The 16,186-nt window shown below is 38.4% G+C and overlaps 1 protein-coding gene across 1 annotated transcript in view; it reads left to right on the forward strand.

Moving 5' to 3' along the window:
• Nucleotides 1–3,358, forward strand: part of LOC148848518 (protein SPIRRIG-like) — a 43,979-nt gene extending 40,621 nt beyond the window's left edge. The window contains exon 19 of the mRNA XM_088951533.1: nt 1,677–3,358. Within this exon, the coding sequence (XP_088807659.1) occupies nt 1,677–2,855 (1,179 nt within the window). The 3' untranslated portion in view covers nt 2,856–3,358. The remainder of the gene's footprint in view (nt 1–1,676) is intronic.
• Nucleotides 3,359–16,186: the final 12,828 nt, after the last annotated feature.

Below are 16,186 nucleotides of genomic sequence, written 5' to 3' on the forward strand. Positions count from 1 at the left end.
ATCGGTGCCGAAACTGTGCAAAAACATCCGATTAGCCTTGTTTTCTTCCAATCGCCTATCTGCTTGCCCTGAATCGAAGTACAAGAGTAATGAGTCCAATTAGGTACCAATTGAGTGCAAAATACTAAATATCGAGGGATAAAGATATGACAAATTTTATTCTCATCACCTGGGTTGGGAGGGGCTATGGATATGAGGGACAGGCTACACCCCATTGTGTAGCCCTATGAAGCCAAAATAACAAAAAAAAAAAAAAGTCATCATCACCCATGCCTTATCCCAACTATATGGGGTTGGCTGCATGAATCTGTTTTGCCAATCCATTCTATTTAAAGCAATATCCACTGTTAAAAAGTAAAAAAAAAAGGTGAAATGGACTCAGGTTAAACCGGAGGATTTGATAGGATCAATCTGATCTATGATCCCTCTAGATCCAATAGGATTTTAGATTGGATTTGGGTATAATATTTTCATAGTCAGGTCGTACTCTGATGTTGCTGGATCTAATCTGAATCCAACCTGATTAGAGCCCTAGCCCCAAGAGGATGTGGTAAGGTGGTAAAAGGTTGACTGAGATAGTTAGGTCATGTGTTTCCAAGACAAATAACTGCATCATTGAGAGTTACTTGTTGGTAATTATCCAAGAACATAAGGAGAAGACTTGAGGACCTGTCATTGATAGAAGGTCAAGCCCTTCTGTAAATTGAAAGCAAGAATAGGATTAATGCACCCAACATATTGACAATTGAGATAGGACTTGGTTGAGTTGAGTTGACACTTTAATATCAAATAATATATAGAAATGTGCTCGACATAACTAGTTCTTAGATATTGGAGAGTATCAACTCCAAGGCATGAAAGAAAGATCATTAAAAAATTATTTTATAGGTCTGGTCACAAAATATTAATTGCAGGAGGACCATAACATAGTTCCACATGGGTGTATCTGATTAATTTCTCATAAACCAGAAGTGGGGATAATAATCAAATCTAACTATGTTAACCATTAATTCTTAGTTGTTTTGAACTATTCCTAGTGATTATGACTCTTTGCTTGCACATAAATTGAAGTGAACTTTTCCTAGGAAGTGCTATTTTTGGGTATTTAGCTGCATTTAAAAGGGCCAAGGAATACATACATGTTTTCAATAAAAGTTGGTAGTAATTGTAGGAAACCGACATTGTTTTAGTTTTCCACTTTACATTTTCCAAAAGTAGGGTTTGTCTTCTATTATTAAATCTCATGGGACCCATATATTTCTCAACCACTCAGATTTATTTTCTAAATTAATCCAAACACTAGGAAATTCTGGAAGGTTATTCATTTTCCTATTGAATATCATTTTTCTATGGAATTTTCTTCATTTTATGTGCAACCAATACAGACCAGGGGACATTTCAAAAACATGAGGTAACTTGGGTGGCTTGGAAATTCTGAAGGTCTGGGTTTAGGCCTAGGATCACCCATTTTTAGCACATCAATTGGTATATCTTTTCTTCCTCTTGCAAATTCTATATTCAACCTTGATGTCTTGTTTTTCCTTCTTTTTCTTTCATTAATTTTACATTGAATATGTACTTCCTATACTTTCTGCCAGCCTTTCATTTTGTTCTGATACTCCTTGTTATTTAATCATCTTGGTTACCATGTTCTACCATCTTTTTATGTTTCACAGGCAGCTGAAGATGCTGTGAATGTTTTCTATCATTATACATATGAAGGGAGTGTCGACATAGACTCTGTTACAGACCCTGGTATGAAAGCCTCCATACTTGCACAGATTAATCATTTTGGGCAGACACCAAAGCAGTTGTTCCTGAAACCCCATGTGAAACGACGGACTGATAGGAAGCTTCCTCCTCATCCACTCCGACACTGTAACCATCTTGTTCCAAATGAAGTGCGCAAGAATTCATCTTCAATAACGCAGATTGTCATGTTCCATGAAAAGATCCTTGTGGCTGGGGCAAATAGCTTGCTTAAACCCAGAACTTTCACCAAGTATGTTGCATGGGGTTTCCCTGATCGTAGCTTGAGATTTATAAGCTATGATCAAGACAAACTCCTCTCTACACATGAGAATCCTCATGGGGGCAACCAGATTCAATGTGCAGGAGCCAGTCATGATGGCCAAATATTGGTTACTGGTGCTGATGATGGGTTGGTATGTGTTTGGAGAATTAGCAATGATGGACCCCGTAGCCTGCAACGCTTGCTTTTGGAACGTGCACTTTGTGCTCATACAGCCAAGGTCACATGCATGCATGTAAGCCAGCCTTATATGCTGATTGTGAGCGGTTCAGATGATTGTACTGTCATTTTGTGGGATCTCAGCAACTTGGTCTTTGTAAGGCAGCTATCTGAATTCCCTGCACCAATTTCAGCCCTCTATGTGAATGACCTGACAGGAGAGATTGTAGCAGCAGCAGGAGTTATGCTTTCTGTATGGAGCATAAATGGTGACTGCCTTGCAGTGGTCAATACTTCCCAACTTCCATCTGATTTCATTGTCTCAGTGACAAGTGCAACATTCTCAGATTGGTTGGATACAAACTGGTATGTAACTGGTCATCAGAGTGGTGCTGTCAAGGTATGGCACATGGTACATTGTTCTGAAGAGGCTAGCAGTCAAAGCAAGGCAGCCACCAACTGGATGGGAGTGTTGGGGCTGGGTGGCAAGGCGCCTGAGTATAAGTTGGTCCTTCACAAGGTGCTCAAGTCTCATAAATTTCCTGTCAATGCTCTTCATCTTACAAGTGACCAAAAGCAGTTGTTGAGCGGGGATTCTGATGGACACCTCCTATCTTGGACTCTTCCAGTGGAGAGCTTGAGAGCTTCCATTAATCAGGGGTGATAGGGTTAGCGAAACCCAGTTGGTAACTCCAGATTTTGTTATAATTGAGATAACTATCGATTCTTTATGCAGAACTGTGATTGGGGTTTGTCCTTGTCGAGGAATTATATATACAGGGAAGCAAAAACAGGACACCAGGGCTGCCGTGGAAAAAAGAGTTGAGAACATCTGAACATGGTGACAAGGATGACAAACCTCCCTTTGAGTTTGGACACTTTCTGAAAATAGACAAGCATCAAAGGGGCATGTGATGAACACCATGGTTTAGCTTTCTGGATGAGATGGTAAGAGGGGCATGTTTTGGTGTACTTTATTGGTCAGGGTTGTGGCTTCATCTGCTGACACATCAAGCTACAGGTTTTGGTGTAAATAGGTGGTGACTAACATGTTGTTGTATAGTGTGATGCTGGACGGTTGTTTCTGGCAAAATGTCCGGCAGAGGTTCATGCGATGAACAATAGCTGATCGAGTGCTTTCTGTCTAAATCTTTTCATTTGGTGTAACCACTCTGCAGTGGAATGTCTACTTCTCTCTTTTCATACGGACACTACACGTGCACACAGGTAGTGTTACCTACGTTACCACCAACCCAATTCTGATACACATACGGTCGTTTGTTTTGTATCTCTGGATTTCGGATTTCTTAGCTGCTGGCGATTATCTCCATTGTTGAAGATCTCGAACGGTGGATTGACATAGAGAGTTGATAAAAGGCATTCGGGATTTTGAAAAAAAAATTAATGTAACGTGCTATACATTACATGTGAACCAGAACCAATCCACTGACGGATGCCTGACATCACCCCACAAGGGATGTCAGGGCAAATTTCAGAAAGATAGGGTATTAGAGTAATTGTGAAATATATTTTTATCCTAAAATAAACTAAAAGTAGAAAAACCTGACACGTTGACCATAAGATTGCTCATCAATAGTCGCATTTACATAGCGAAAGGAGATTAAAGAACAACCACAACACCTTAAAAATGTAGAGATGAATTCAGAGTATATAAGCAATTCATCCTTAATTTTAAAACAGAACCTAATAAGAAGGGGCTGTTTGGACCACATTGTCACAATCAAATCCTTAGATCATGCCACCAGCATGCCAATCAAGTGTTTTCGTGTTCGTGTCTTGGATGGGCAATATATGTATTTTGTATGTGGGGGATAATATTATAATTATTAGTATTATTTTTCATAATATTGACGTATCCTTTGTCAGAATTCCACAAGCTTAATCATCTTTTTAGGGGGGAGGTAGGTAGTCCAAAGGGAACCAAAAGAGCAAAAGTTAAGCATGGGAGCCCTTTGATACGTGCCTAGTTTTTGTGTCATCTTATCTTGTGGTGTTGCTTTGTCACACGGGCTTACTCAATGCATTCGATTACTGTACGGGGTCTCAACATTTATCGCTTGGCATTAGAGAAGGATCTCCTTAAGACCCTTGGGCTTTGTCGATCAACCCTCAACTAGCATGACACAATGAAAAGCAACCACGGCATCGCCGACAAGACACTGCATGGGTTGTCTAAAGCCCACAACACCAATGAGGCATCAAACGATGAACCCTCCAAAATCCAAGCCTCGAAGGGCTGCACAACTAAAACAAGAAAGAGGGATAAATCAGTCGATGAAATAGCAAGTATGGGGATGCCTGTTTTATGTTGCAAGGCGATCATAGGTGAGACATGGGACTGAGTTGAAGAACTTCACTTCAACATGGAGACTATTGAGAATGTCGTGGTAGCGCTAGAAGGCCGCTTGAATGGTGTCCTCAAGGAGATCTATGACACCCTGCAACGTTCGAAAATTGGCCCTTGCCAAAGTAGCCTTCAAGGCATGATAAACAAGTTCCAAGTACGGTTGGATGAGATGAGGGGTGAGTTCACTTGTAAAAAGGGCAATGACAAACTCTACCAGCACCTTGTTGATTCCGACTCTTGCACCTGTCAAGATATGATGACTAATACCATTATTGGGTGCTTGGATGCACGAGAGCTTGACAACTTGAACAATATTTCTCTTCCATTGGAATCCATGATGAACAGATTCAAGTATATACGACTACCATGTATTTAAATGATATTGCAATGTTATGGTGGCATAGGTGTTGTTAGGAATGGAAATAGGGTGGGGTGGGATCGGGTTTGCCCCTTCTTTGCCCCATACTCAACCCCAAATTCAAATTCCCTGCCCTAAACCCCAACGAGTCTAAAATTCCTAGCCAATCCCCGTCCTCGACTTTGCTCCTTCTTGATCATTCTTACTTGTATACTTATTAATTTATTTATTTTTTATTTTTTTGAAATCTACCTAGAACTATTTTATATTATGTATTATAATGTAGTATAATATAATACATAATAATATATATTAGATTATTAGGATATATTAATAATTATATATTATGTTTTATAATATAGTCAGGGTGGAATGGACAAATACCGTCCCCACCCTATCCCCGACCCTAGAGTTTTGGGTTTTCCCCAAACCTACAAAGAACCCCAATTAGTGGTAAAAACCCACCCCAACGGGGTGGGGTAGGGCGGAGCCCCAAGGGGACAGGTGAAATTGCCATTTCTAGGTGTTGTTAGGACATTGAGCGTGACACACGCACCCTCAATACCTGGGTCGATTTCAAGTGAGAGACCAAACGATAATTTTACCATGTGAACATTAAGTACCTTGCATGGAGGAAGATGAAGAACCTTGGACACAAGGACTCGTTGCACAACTACATCCGAGAAATCTTGGCCTTGATGCTTGAGATCTCTGATATTTCAAGTGAGAGTTTCCTGCTTAACTTTATGGATGGTTTCAAACCTTGGGCTGATTTTGAACTACAATAGCGAGGGGTGAAAGACCTAGCAGTAGCCATGGCTGTGGCCAAGCAACTTGTTAATACAAAAAAGCTTGATGAAGACCACTAGCCAACTAGCCCACGTACCAATAGCTTGAGTTGGGGTAACCTACAATTGACTTCTTCTTGGGGAAAACAATTGTACCCCAACAATCCAATCAATCAGCAACAAGGAGCTAGGGGTGTAAACAGATCGAATTCGAATTGAATAAGACAAAATTCGAATTTGAATCTAATTAGAAAATTCGATATCTGACGAATATTAAAAATTAATATTCGAATTTGAATTCGATTAAACATTTAAATATTCGATAATTATTTTAGGTAATTAATAAATATATAAAATAAATATTTTATTTATATAAAGTATATAAATATATAAATTATTTATATAATTTAATTGTTATATATATTTATATAAATTATATAAAAATATTTAAATATTTTATATATTATCTATAAGAATTAAATAATCGATCGAATTCATATATTTATCGAATCAAATTGGGTCAATCCGAATTCGAATCCAATTAGCTATTTGATATGAATAGGATATCTGAATTTGACCGATTAGATATTTGAATTATCCAAATTTGATTTGATTATGTTGAATCTCGAATTTGAAATCGGATTTTCTAATACCGTTGACACTCCCCCTACAAAACTCCCAAAATTACAAGTAAACCAAGAGACCCACAACACCTCTTTCGCTTTGCTTCATTTGCAACGAAATGCATTGGACCAGTAAATGTCCGATGTATAAGAAAATCAATGCCCTCTTCTTCAAACTCAGTGTTAAAGAAGAGAGTGATGAGGACAAACCCGCACAAGTGCCAATGGTAGGTGCCTTACAACTTATAAATTCCATGGTCAAGAAAGATGCCACATCTAAACAGCCCAACAAGGCCCACTAGGGGCTGAAATATGTAGACATCACCCTTAGTAGGACGTTGACTCATGCCCCGTTAGATACTAGTACAACTCACAACCTCATCTCCCTTGTCAAGGCAAAGTGACTTGGCTTGACCACCACCAAACAATCAAGTTGGATCAAGGCCATCAACTCGGAGCCCAAGGTAGTGGAAGGAATGGCTCGTAGAGTAGAGCTCCAAGTTGTCATTGGAATGGAGTTTTTGACACAAGTGGAAGCATCCCTCATGCCATAGGTTGATAGCTTACTCATCTTAGATGAACAATCCCCTTGCATGATCCCAGGGACAATTACAGTCAAGGTACATGAAAAGCAACTTTCAGCCATATAGTTGTATTAGGAAGGAGCCACCCATAGAGTTAGCGCTACACCAACAACAAAGAAGATCCCCACTCAAACATCTCACACTAGCACAAGGACAGATCGGGAAGTCAACATGAAGCCATTTCCATCGAAAACATTCTTGCACTAGCATCAACACAACAAGCACCCAACGAAGAAGACACCAAGAAGACCCAAGGCCATCTACAACAACACATCCACCTACTACCAAATTAATCGTGGAGAGAGAGTGCCAACCACACCAATTACGTATCATAGCCCAACATGGTCTCGACCCAATACTTGTAGTAGCCTTTTGAGGAAACACCTTTGAGAATTGCAGAATGAGAATCAACACTCCCACCATCCAAAGCCTCAACCACACCAAACTTGGCCTCAACATATCACTTGAACAAACCCACTCTTCTCATGGCCTACCTTCATGCCATTTTCCAAGCACTTAACCCAAACTTTAGTTGTAGGACACCCCGAACCATCAACAATCCTCAAGCCTACATCCCAAGCCCTAGGAAGTTCGATTTTCATGGACTAGTAGAAGAATCCTCTCTCACTAGCAAAACAACTGATCAATTTGAAGCCAATCTCCGAGGATGTAGATCAAATTGAGTGAGGGAGGTTATCAGAATCAAATCCTTCAATCACACCACCAGCATGCCAACCAAGTGTCTTTGTGTGTGTTTTGGGTGGGCAATATATGTATTTTGCATGTAGGGGACTGCCAATAGCAACATTGTAATTATCAATATGATTTTTTACAATCTTGTTATATCCTTCTCTCAAAGGGGGAGGTAGATAGAAGGGAACTAAGGTGTAAAGGTTAAGCATGGGGCCCCTTGATACATCAATTGTGTGCTTGTACTTAACACATTAATTCAATACATAATGCCTCTTTACTAATTTGTGTGCCATTGTGTTGCATTTTTCTTGTGTTGTTGGTTTGTCACATAGGCTTACTCAGCACATTTGGATTCTACACGGGGCTTCAACATTTAGCCTCATGACAACATGGCAGGGTTCTTGGATTGAAATCAATCCCATGATGACTAGGGAACATTTTGGTAACCCAAGTCCAAGGGAGTGTAACTTGGGCCCTAAAGAAGTTGTCCCATCAGTCATAAAATACAAGGGGTCCATAGTAAGGGATTGAATGGTTGTGGGCCCATGTACTTTATTATTGGCATGGGACATTACCATTGGTTCCATAGCCTATGATATAGTCATCACGTTTAGTTAATCTGAATGAGGTTTTAGTTGGGATTTGGTTTAGACTTGGGCCAGATTTTGGCTACCTAACAATTAAGAGGGCATTCGTTAGTGTGAAAATATTGTGGACGGGACTGTTTTGGTTCTATCCATGGTAGAATGTGGTGTTTTGCTGTGTGTGAATGGTCTTCATCCAAAAAATAGCATGGGCAGGGAGGTATCATACTCTAATTTATCATCCATAATATTTTCTCGTGGATGGGCCTCACTATGGTGTGAACAGCTTGTGGGAAAGATTCGGTGTAACACATCTGTATTATATTGGTCCAACTACTCTCATATTATTTAATCTTTTAACGTATTTTAATTTATATAAAATAATTTTTTATATTATTTATTGCTGAAGATAATATTATAATGACAAATATATTTATTTTATATTTACTAATAATTACTTATTGGTGTTTTGTTTTATATGCTATTATTTTGATATTATTATTTCAAATTATTTTTGGCTTAAATTATTGTTCTTTTTCATTCATGATCATATGGGTGCAAATGGATCGGATCACGATCCAATCTGAAATCCGATTGTCTGATTTTTGGATTGGATCGGATCTGATTTGAATCACCCATATCCGATACTATTTGGATCGAGTTAGATTCAAATATTTGTCATCCTTAACGGATTCAAGTTCTAATAATAGTTTGTGAGATTCAGTCGGATTAGATCGTGGATTCTACTACCATATTGTATTCATATATACCTTGATTTGAATCTGATCCGATTTGTTTGCATCTTTACATGATCAATTATATAAATTATCCCACACGTTGTACATGAGATATATGAAATCAATAGGTGTGGTTCGGAGCAAACCACATTACACTTGTAGAATGCCCTTGTGGGTGTAGACAATTTCTATCTACATAATTTTGTCTACAGTTCAGAATAGTTGTAAATAATAGTGTGATGTGAATTGATCCTGCCATTACAGAACACCCTCTAATTTAAGCCTTGTGGAGAAACAGAAATGTGAGTTTTCTAGGCCTATACAACTCAATGATAGAAATCTAAGCCACTACTAATAGCGCAATGGTAGTGATAAATAAATAAATAAATAAATAATTGTGATTAATTACATAGAAAGTTACGCACATGGCGGACAACAGATCCGGCTTTACAATTTCCTAGCCCCACCCCCTAATATAAATAACTAAGTTAAATTAGTCTTGTTCTCAGTTGGATTCTAATGTATGGTTACAGAATTTTCTCTTCCCCTCTTAATGGGTTTACTTCGCATGTTTATACAAATTAGCTTTCCCTAATCACAAAGGTTTAGTTTTATTCTTGTTGCCCCACTGTTCTGGCTGCCTTTGGATTGTTAGAAATGGTGTGAATCTGGATGCGTGGACGGACCCTGGGCTATGCTCATTCAAGCCAGATTTCCGTGATGATGCTGATATGCTCTCTGTCAACTTCCTTATAGACGCCATTATTGGCTAGGGGTGTAGGGAAGGCAGGGCCAAATTTAAATTTAACCCAGGCCCAACCCTAAGAATTAGGCTTAAGACCCAAGCTTGGGCCAAGTCTGTCCTGTCCAATCCAAGCTCAGCTAGTACTGAAACTTGATGCATTTTGGTTGGGTTAGGTTTTAGGCCAAGCTCAAGTTGGTCAATCAGCCTAGACTAAAAGTTGATATAAATATATCAACCCAAGCTCAGCCCACACTATATTTGATGCACAGGTTGGGTTGGGGACTAGGCCAGGCTTGTCAATCAGCCCAAACTAAAAGTGGATATGAATATATCAACCCAGGCTTTGCCCCCACTAAAATTGATTTACTTGGGTTGGGGCCTAGGCCAAGTTATGTTGGTTAATCAACCTAGACTAAAAGTTGATATAAATATGTTTAGTTAGGGTTGGGTTTGAGCTACTTAAGGGTTAAGCCTGAGCCTAGTTTAAGGACCAAAAACCCAAGCCAATCCTATATAAAATTTTGAATTGGGAGGGTCTGGGCTCAGGTTGGGCCAACCCATATTGTACTCCTAATACCATCATGTGGGATCGATTGAACAGATTTTGGACAACTTCATAGTGAATTATATCCTATCCATTAGATTATTGCCTAATGTATGGCATACCTTGATCATTTGATGTGGATGTTGACTATACTTGATTAATTCTCAATCAAACCTATTACCTTGATCATTTTGGCTCATTGGAAGTAGTTCAGTTGCACAAGAGAATCTAGAATCTTAAGCATCTTCCATCAAAGACCCCTATGTTTCTTGTTGTGACATGTTATTAGTATCAAACCATGAGAACTCACCTTTGTTGTCTTCTTAAGCACAATTCTGATCTTTGCTACATGTGTATGTAACAATGGTATTTTTCTATCATGTGAGGCCTTCTAGTTTGGTTCCTCTCTTAGACTAAGACTTATGATAGTAGTAGCAACTGATAGGGTGCTTCACTCACAACGAGACTAATAATATCAGCTATTACTTAGCCACCATTACTATTAATTCATGCATTTAAAAAAGGGAAAATTTCTGATTAGTACCCGGTATTTTGCCTCTAGTGACAATTTGTTTTTTTTTTTGAACAATAATATAGTTTATTAATTATCACAATAAAATTATAGAGAGGAAGACAAACTTTCTTATCTTCCAATAACATCTTGAGCCCCAAGAGAAGAAACAAGAGAGAAAGAGAAAACAGAAAAGAAGAAAATTAAATTACATTTGTGCCCAGAACATGGAATCCCTATCCACCCCTTGTTTAGTTTACCCATTAGCAAAAGAATTAGTTGATATTTTTATCCAACTGATTTTAACTTCCATTTCTCCAACCAGTCATCTAAATTTCCTCTTCAAATTGCTATAACTCTATAAACCACTATCTTCTTTATTCAACCACCCTATCACCACCTCCGAGTTCCCTTCAATTATGAGTTTTCTGATATTCATCTCCGTAGCTTTCTGGACACTTTCCATAACTGCATGGATCTCAACTCTAAGAGAGTCACCCACTCCAATTGGGCTTGAGAATATGGCAAAAACAACTCCATTCTCATCCTTGAAAGCACCCCAATCATTGATTGTCTAGAATTCCCTTTGCTATTTCCATCAAAGTTTAATTTTATGAAACTTGTAGGTGGGGGAGTCCAAGGCACACTCATCTCTGTTTTAGTCTGGGTACAACTAGCAATCTCGCCCCACTTCCGATGTCATCCACTAGATAATCTGTGAATATCTCTAGGGACTTCATCCACTAAACAACCCTTATGTGGATCAAGGCCCTCGGCTTTTCGATTAGCACCTCTCTCTACATTAGATAAAATCTCGGAGTTTCTTTCTTCCCATAAAGACCAACATACTGTTGCCCTCAATCCTTTCCACATGGTCCTTCCCCTTTTCATACGCCACCTGAAAAAAGAAGGATAAAAAAAGCCTTGCAAATTTGAGGGAGGAATCCAAATACACTTAAAAAAAGAGGAAGTCCACTCCCAAATAGACTTTGCAAATTGGCAAGACACTAGAAGATGAAAATCGGTTTCCCCATCAGCTTTAAAAAGAACATACCAAATAACAAATAAAAGAATTAGAAAATAAAAGGATTTCATAGATGTTTAAGTAAAAACGTACCCTCTAAAATTACTTCCATTGCATGTGCCTTGGTTGCTTAGAAGCATCAGGGTTCGGTTCTCTTGGGATCCACCCTTTGCGGAGGATCATTGTCAAGTTCTACAATCTCTCCTTCAAGATCGACATCCGATTCGATTCGATGAGTTCACTTTCATATTATCATATTGGCCCTTCGTCTTGCTTACGCGCTGCAACACGGAGTACCATTTCTGGCAGGTGCCTCTTACTCTGCTTTTACGTGTTGTGTCGATGCTTTTCATCTTTTAGTGAAACTAAAAAGGTTGAGCGGCGGAAAACAGAGCACATCGTCGGATTATGTTAGGCCTCGGTGCATCATTTTTGTGTCAATTTATGGGTATGGCGGGTATAGGCGGAGGAAAATCTTTTCTGGCTTTTACTAGACAACAAGGCATCTCTTCGATTGATCGCTTCGTTGTTGCGTTCGCATATATGGTTATAAGCTCTCTTAATGGCTTTGGCTTCTAGAGAATGCATAGATTTTATGTGTAAAGGTAAATTATAATTTCAGAGCTCCTGGTTGTCTCTTTCATCTCCCATCATTGTCAGATTCTACAATCTCTCCTTCAAGATCGACATCCGATTCGATCAGTCGCAAATGCTTGGACCTGGGTGTTTTTCTTTTTCAATTACAGCGCCGACAACACTTGGGTGAATGGTATGTGAGGCGCCAGGTGTGAGAAGCAGATCCAGTCTCTAGGGTGCCTGCCTGCCTGCCTGCCCCAACCAAGCCAATTCCATTTTTTGTCAGAAGAACAAAATTAGTTCCGCCAGTGCCTAAGTGAGCTTCGGCTGGTCTTCTTATTCTGGATTTCAGGAGTATGTAGGAAGGAGTCTCTGGAACAAAACAATGAAGCACATTATGGTTAAAGACGAGTGTTTTCTAATTCAAAATGGATTTCCCTGTTTATGTTGAATGGATGTTGGAACGGATTGTTATGCAATGTTTAGGCCCATGCGTATTTGGATGGTTGCAATAAGCAATAAGTTGCTACTCTGCTGGGAAGATGGTTCATTGCATAACCGAAATGCTCTGCAAGTTGTAGGGTTGTGAATGATATTGGTTTGAACCTATTTAAAATGTCAAACGCAAATGATATCGCGGTGGGTGTTTCTGTGGTTCTAATTTGGTATCTTCATTGCCATGGCAATCATGGTGAATAACATATAGTGGAATTCCATATACTGGAAAGAAAATATAAGGACAAAAGCAACTCATTGTCTAAGAACTCAAATATCAACGAAAATTCATGTTCTCAATTGTAATTGTGTAGTTTGTGGTCCAATTTGTAAGCCAATGCAAAGATATTTGGTATATGATAGTGCTACCATGCAAGAAGCTTAATTTATGGTAATCTTGAAACAACTAAAAAAATAAAATTATAAAACATATATGGGATTCATAGTGTATTCCCGGAACAAATAGTTGACTGTAAAAGCTTAATTTGTGGGCTGTAAGCGCATGCAAAGATATTTGGTATATGATAGTACTACCATGCAAGAAGTTTAATTTATGGTATAACTATGGGTTTTAAAATTGACCCGGTGATCGAACCGGTTAGGGGTCTGGTTATTGGGTCGAACGGTCCGCCATTTGAACTGAATGTTCGGACCGTTTTAATAAAAAAATAAAAACGGTCAAAACCGTTTTAATAGTTAATCGCCCGATTCAATGGTTTGCTGACCAAAATCAATGATTTTGAGAGAAAATCCAATTTTGAGGAAAATGGAACTGGTCACCTAACTGATTCCCAATTTTTTCGGTCCAGTCTGATTTTGAAAACCATGGGTACAACTAAAGAAAATACAAGTATAAAACAAATCTGAGATTCATAGTGTATTTCCAAAGCAAATAGATAACTGCAGGTGCATGAATCAGATTTTTTTGGGTGATTCAGTTCAGCCACCCATTTGTTATCGAATGGCTCCTAAAAAATAGGTTGTTTACTCATTCCCATTCAGATAAACTACGAAACAAAGAAAATAGAGGAAATAGACGAGAACCCTAGCAAACTGAAATAAGCTTTTTTTATAAGAAAATATTAGCGGTTTAATACAGTCATACTCTGATAAAAAAAGAAAAAGAAAAAAAAGAACTACACTTGGGGTGTTACGGGTTTAATTCAGACTCTTATTTTGCAGAGCAATCATAGCAGTGAGACAAATTTGGAATCACCCATAATAGTTGGTTATTAAGTCCAAAAAGCAAGTGTTACAATGATCACGTATTTTTTTATGCTGGACAATGCTCCTAAAGCTTTATAGCCCACAGAACAAATAGTAATACAAAATAAATATCCCATCAAAAGAGATGAACAAACATGGACTGAGCAATTATGTCCTAGAAGAAGATTAAATGGTCATTTATTGCCTGATGAATGAATTTGTCTTAAAAAAAAAAATCTAGTATATACTTGGCATGATGCTTTAAATAAATAGTGCTGGTGATGTGTGAGTTGGAAGCATTGTTTTTTAAAAAAATAGTATTGCTTTATTTTTTGTTTAGAATGTTACCGTTTAAGTAAAATGTTTTTTGGAGTAACAACTTTTTCTATTTGATACCAATGCTTCAGAAAACGTTTTTAGCAGTGAGCTGCATCTTTAGGAAACACCAATGCTTTAGAAAACGTTTTTAGCAATGCTTCAGAAAACGTTTTGGAGTAAAAATGCAGCAGTGTTTTGGAAACACCAAACTTAGTATTACTCAAAACCATACCTTTCCAATTTTTAAGGAATCCAAACAAAAGCCCATTTCCTAAAGCACTGTAGCACTAATGTGGCGCGGATTTCTAGAACAACTATAACAATGTCAAATAGACGCCTATTAATTTTGGTGAAAACCCACGTCGGTTGTTTGGTTATAAGTTTTTTTCCGGTATCATGTTTTTGGGCCGTTAATTTTCAATTTATAGTGTCAGAAAAGAATCCTTTCCTTTCCCGAACGTCGGATCACATGCAGACGTATCAAACATGATCAAACTCAATATTCACCGAGGATTCAACGGCCAATAACCACCATTAACGGCAGCGTCAATGGAAGGTTCGCTTTCATTTAACCGCAAATTTAGTTAATGGTATCTGTCGGAATCACTCACCCACTGTATGTAATCTCCTCGGATGGCGGGTCAGGATTAGGAGGAGTGTTTAAGTGGGCCCCACACTATGACAGCAAACCGCCTTCCATTTCTGCGAATTGGACAAAGACGTCTTGTCCAGAGTTGGACAAGGTTGAACTTCCCGGGGCCAGGGGTGTGTGTTATTGGATATCAGCTATCCATTGTATAAGGACCCGGTTAGTTGGGTCTGGGTCCAAATCCAATTAAGTTAAATCAAACCTGTCATCGACTTCAATTTGGGTCCATATGATATGGTATTACCCAATTAGAAATAAGCTGAGAGAATATAAATGCCTGGTGGTCCTGATATATAATAACAGGTCGAGAACTGACCCATTTTAAATTTTAATTAGGACTGAAAGAATTTCATTTACAGTCTCAGGTTAGGGTTCGCATCCACTGAAATTTTAACAAATTAATAGCAGAACCAATCCGACCCAAGTCTCACCCCTAATTTTAATCCTGCTTATTAGATTTGGTTGGTTTCAAAAGACCCATTTCTTTTGAAGCCCACAAGACCCAGACACATTTATAATAAGGCTCATCTTCTCAATATATATATAAAATTGGGACAACACAGGTCTCTTCTATTTGTACATATAATTGGGACTTAGAACCAAGACCTAGACCTTGTGTAATAGGGTCGGAAAGGTTCTAGTAGCCGGGTTGACCCAGCCCCATTGACAGGCCTAGATAACTCATAAGACAACTGATTAAAATAGGGACCGCAACTAGGTACATCTATTTTTGTACCCATTTTGGTTGTAGCCCGTGACCCCCTTTGGGAAGATTCCACAAATGAACCTCTTCTAATATTTAATTTGTATTTATTTTCATATATCCGTACACTAACTCTAATTCTAAAACCAACTTATTTCTTCTATATTACCATTCAAACAATTTAAGGCTGCCTTTGATTTGAAGGAAAAAGTAGGAAAAGGAAGAAAAATTCAAGGAAATATTTATAATCTATGTTTCCCTTTCTTTCTCTACCTTTCCCTTCAAACCAAAATTCAAGGAAATATTGTGGCGTCATTATAATCTGGTTACAATTATGAATTGTCTAACAATTAATGAAGAGATAAAAAATAACTAGACCCTCAAAGCATATTCTCCTCCTGAAAATTACAAATAGGCTTCAACAATGATAGACAATTAATATATAGGATGTTGATTGAATGAAGGGGCACCGCATAAAGGGGCATTTTC

Source organism: Nelumbo lutea, chromosome 6 (genome assembly GCF_056320005.1).
Source record: "Nelumbo lutea isolate HS-2025 chromosome 6, American lotus-T2T, whole genome shotgun sequence".
Lineage (NCBI taxonomy): Eukaryota > Viridiplantae > Streptophyta > Magnoliopsida > Proteales > Nelumbonaceae > Nelumbo > Nelumbo lutea.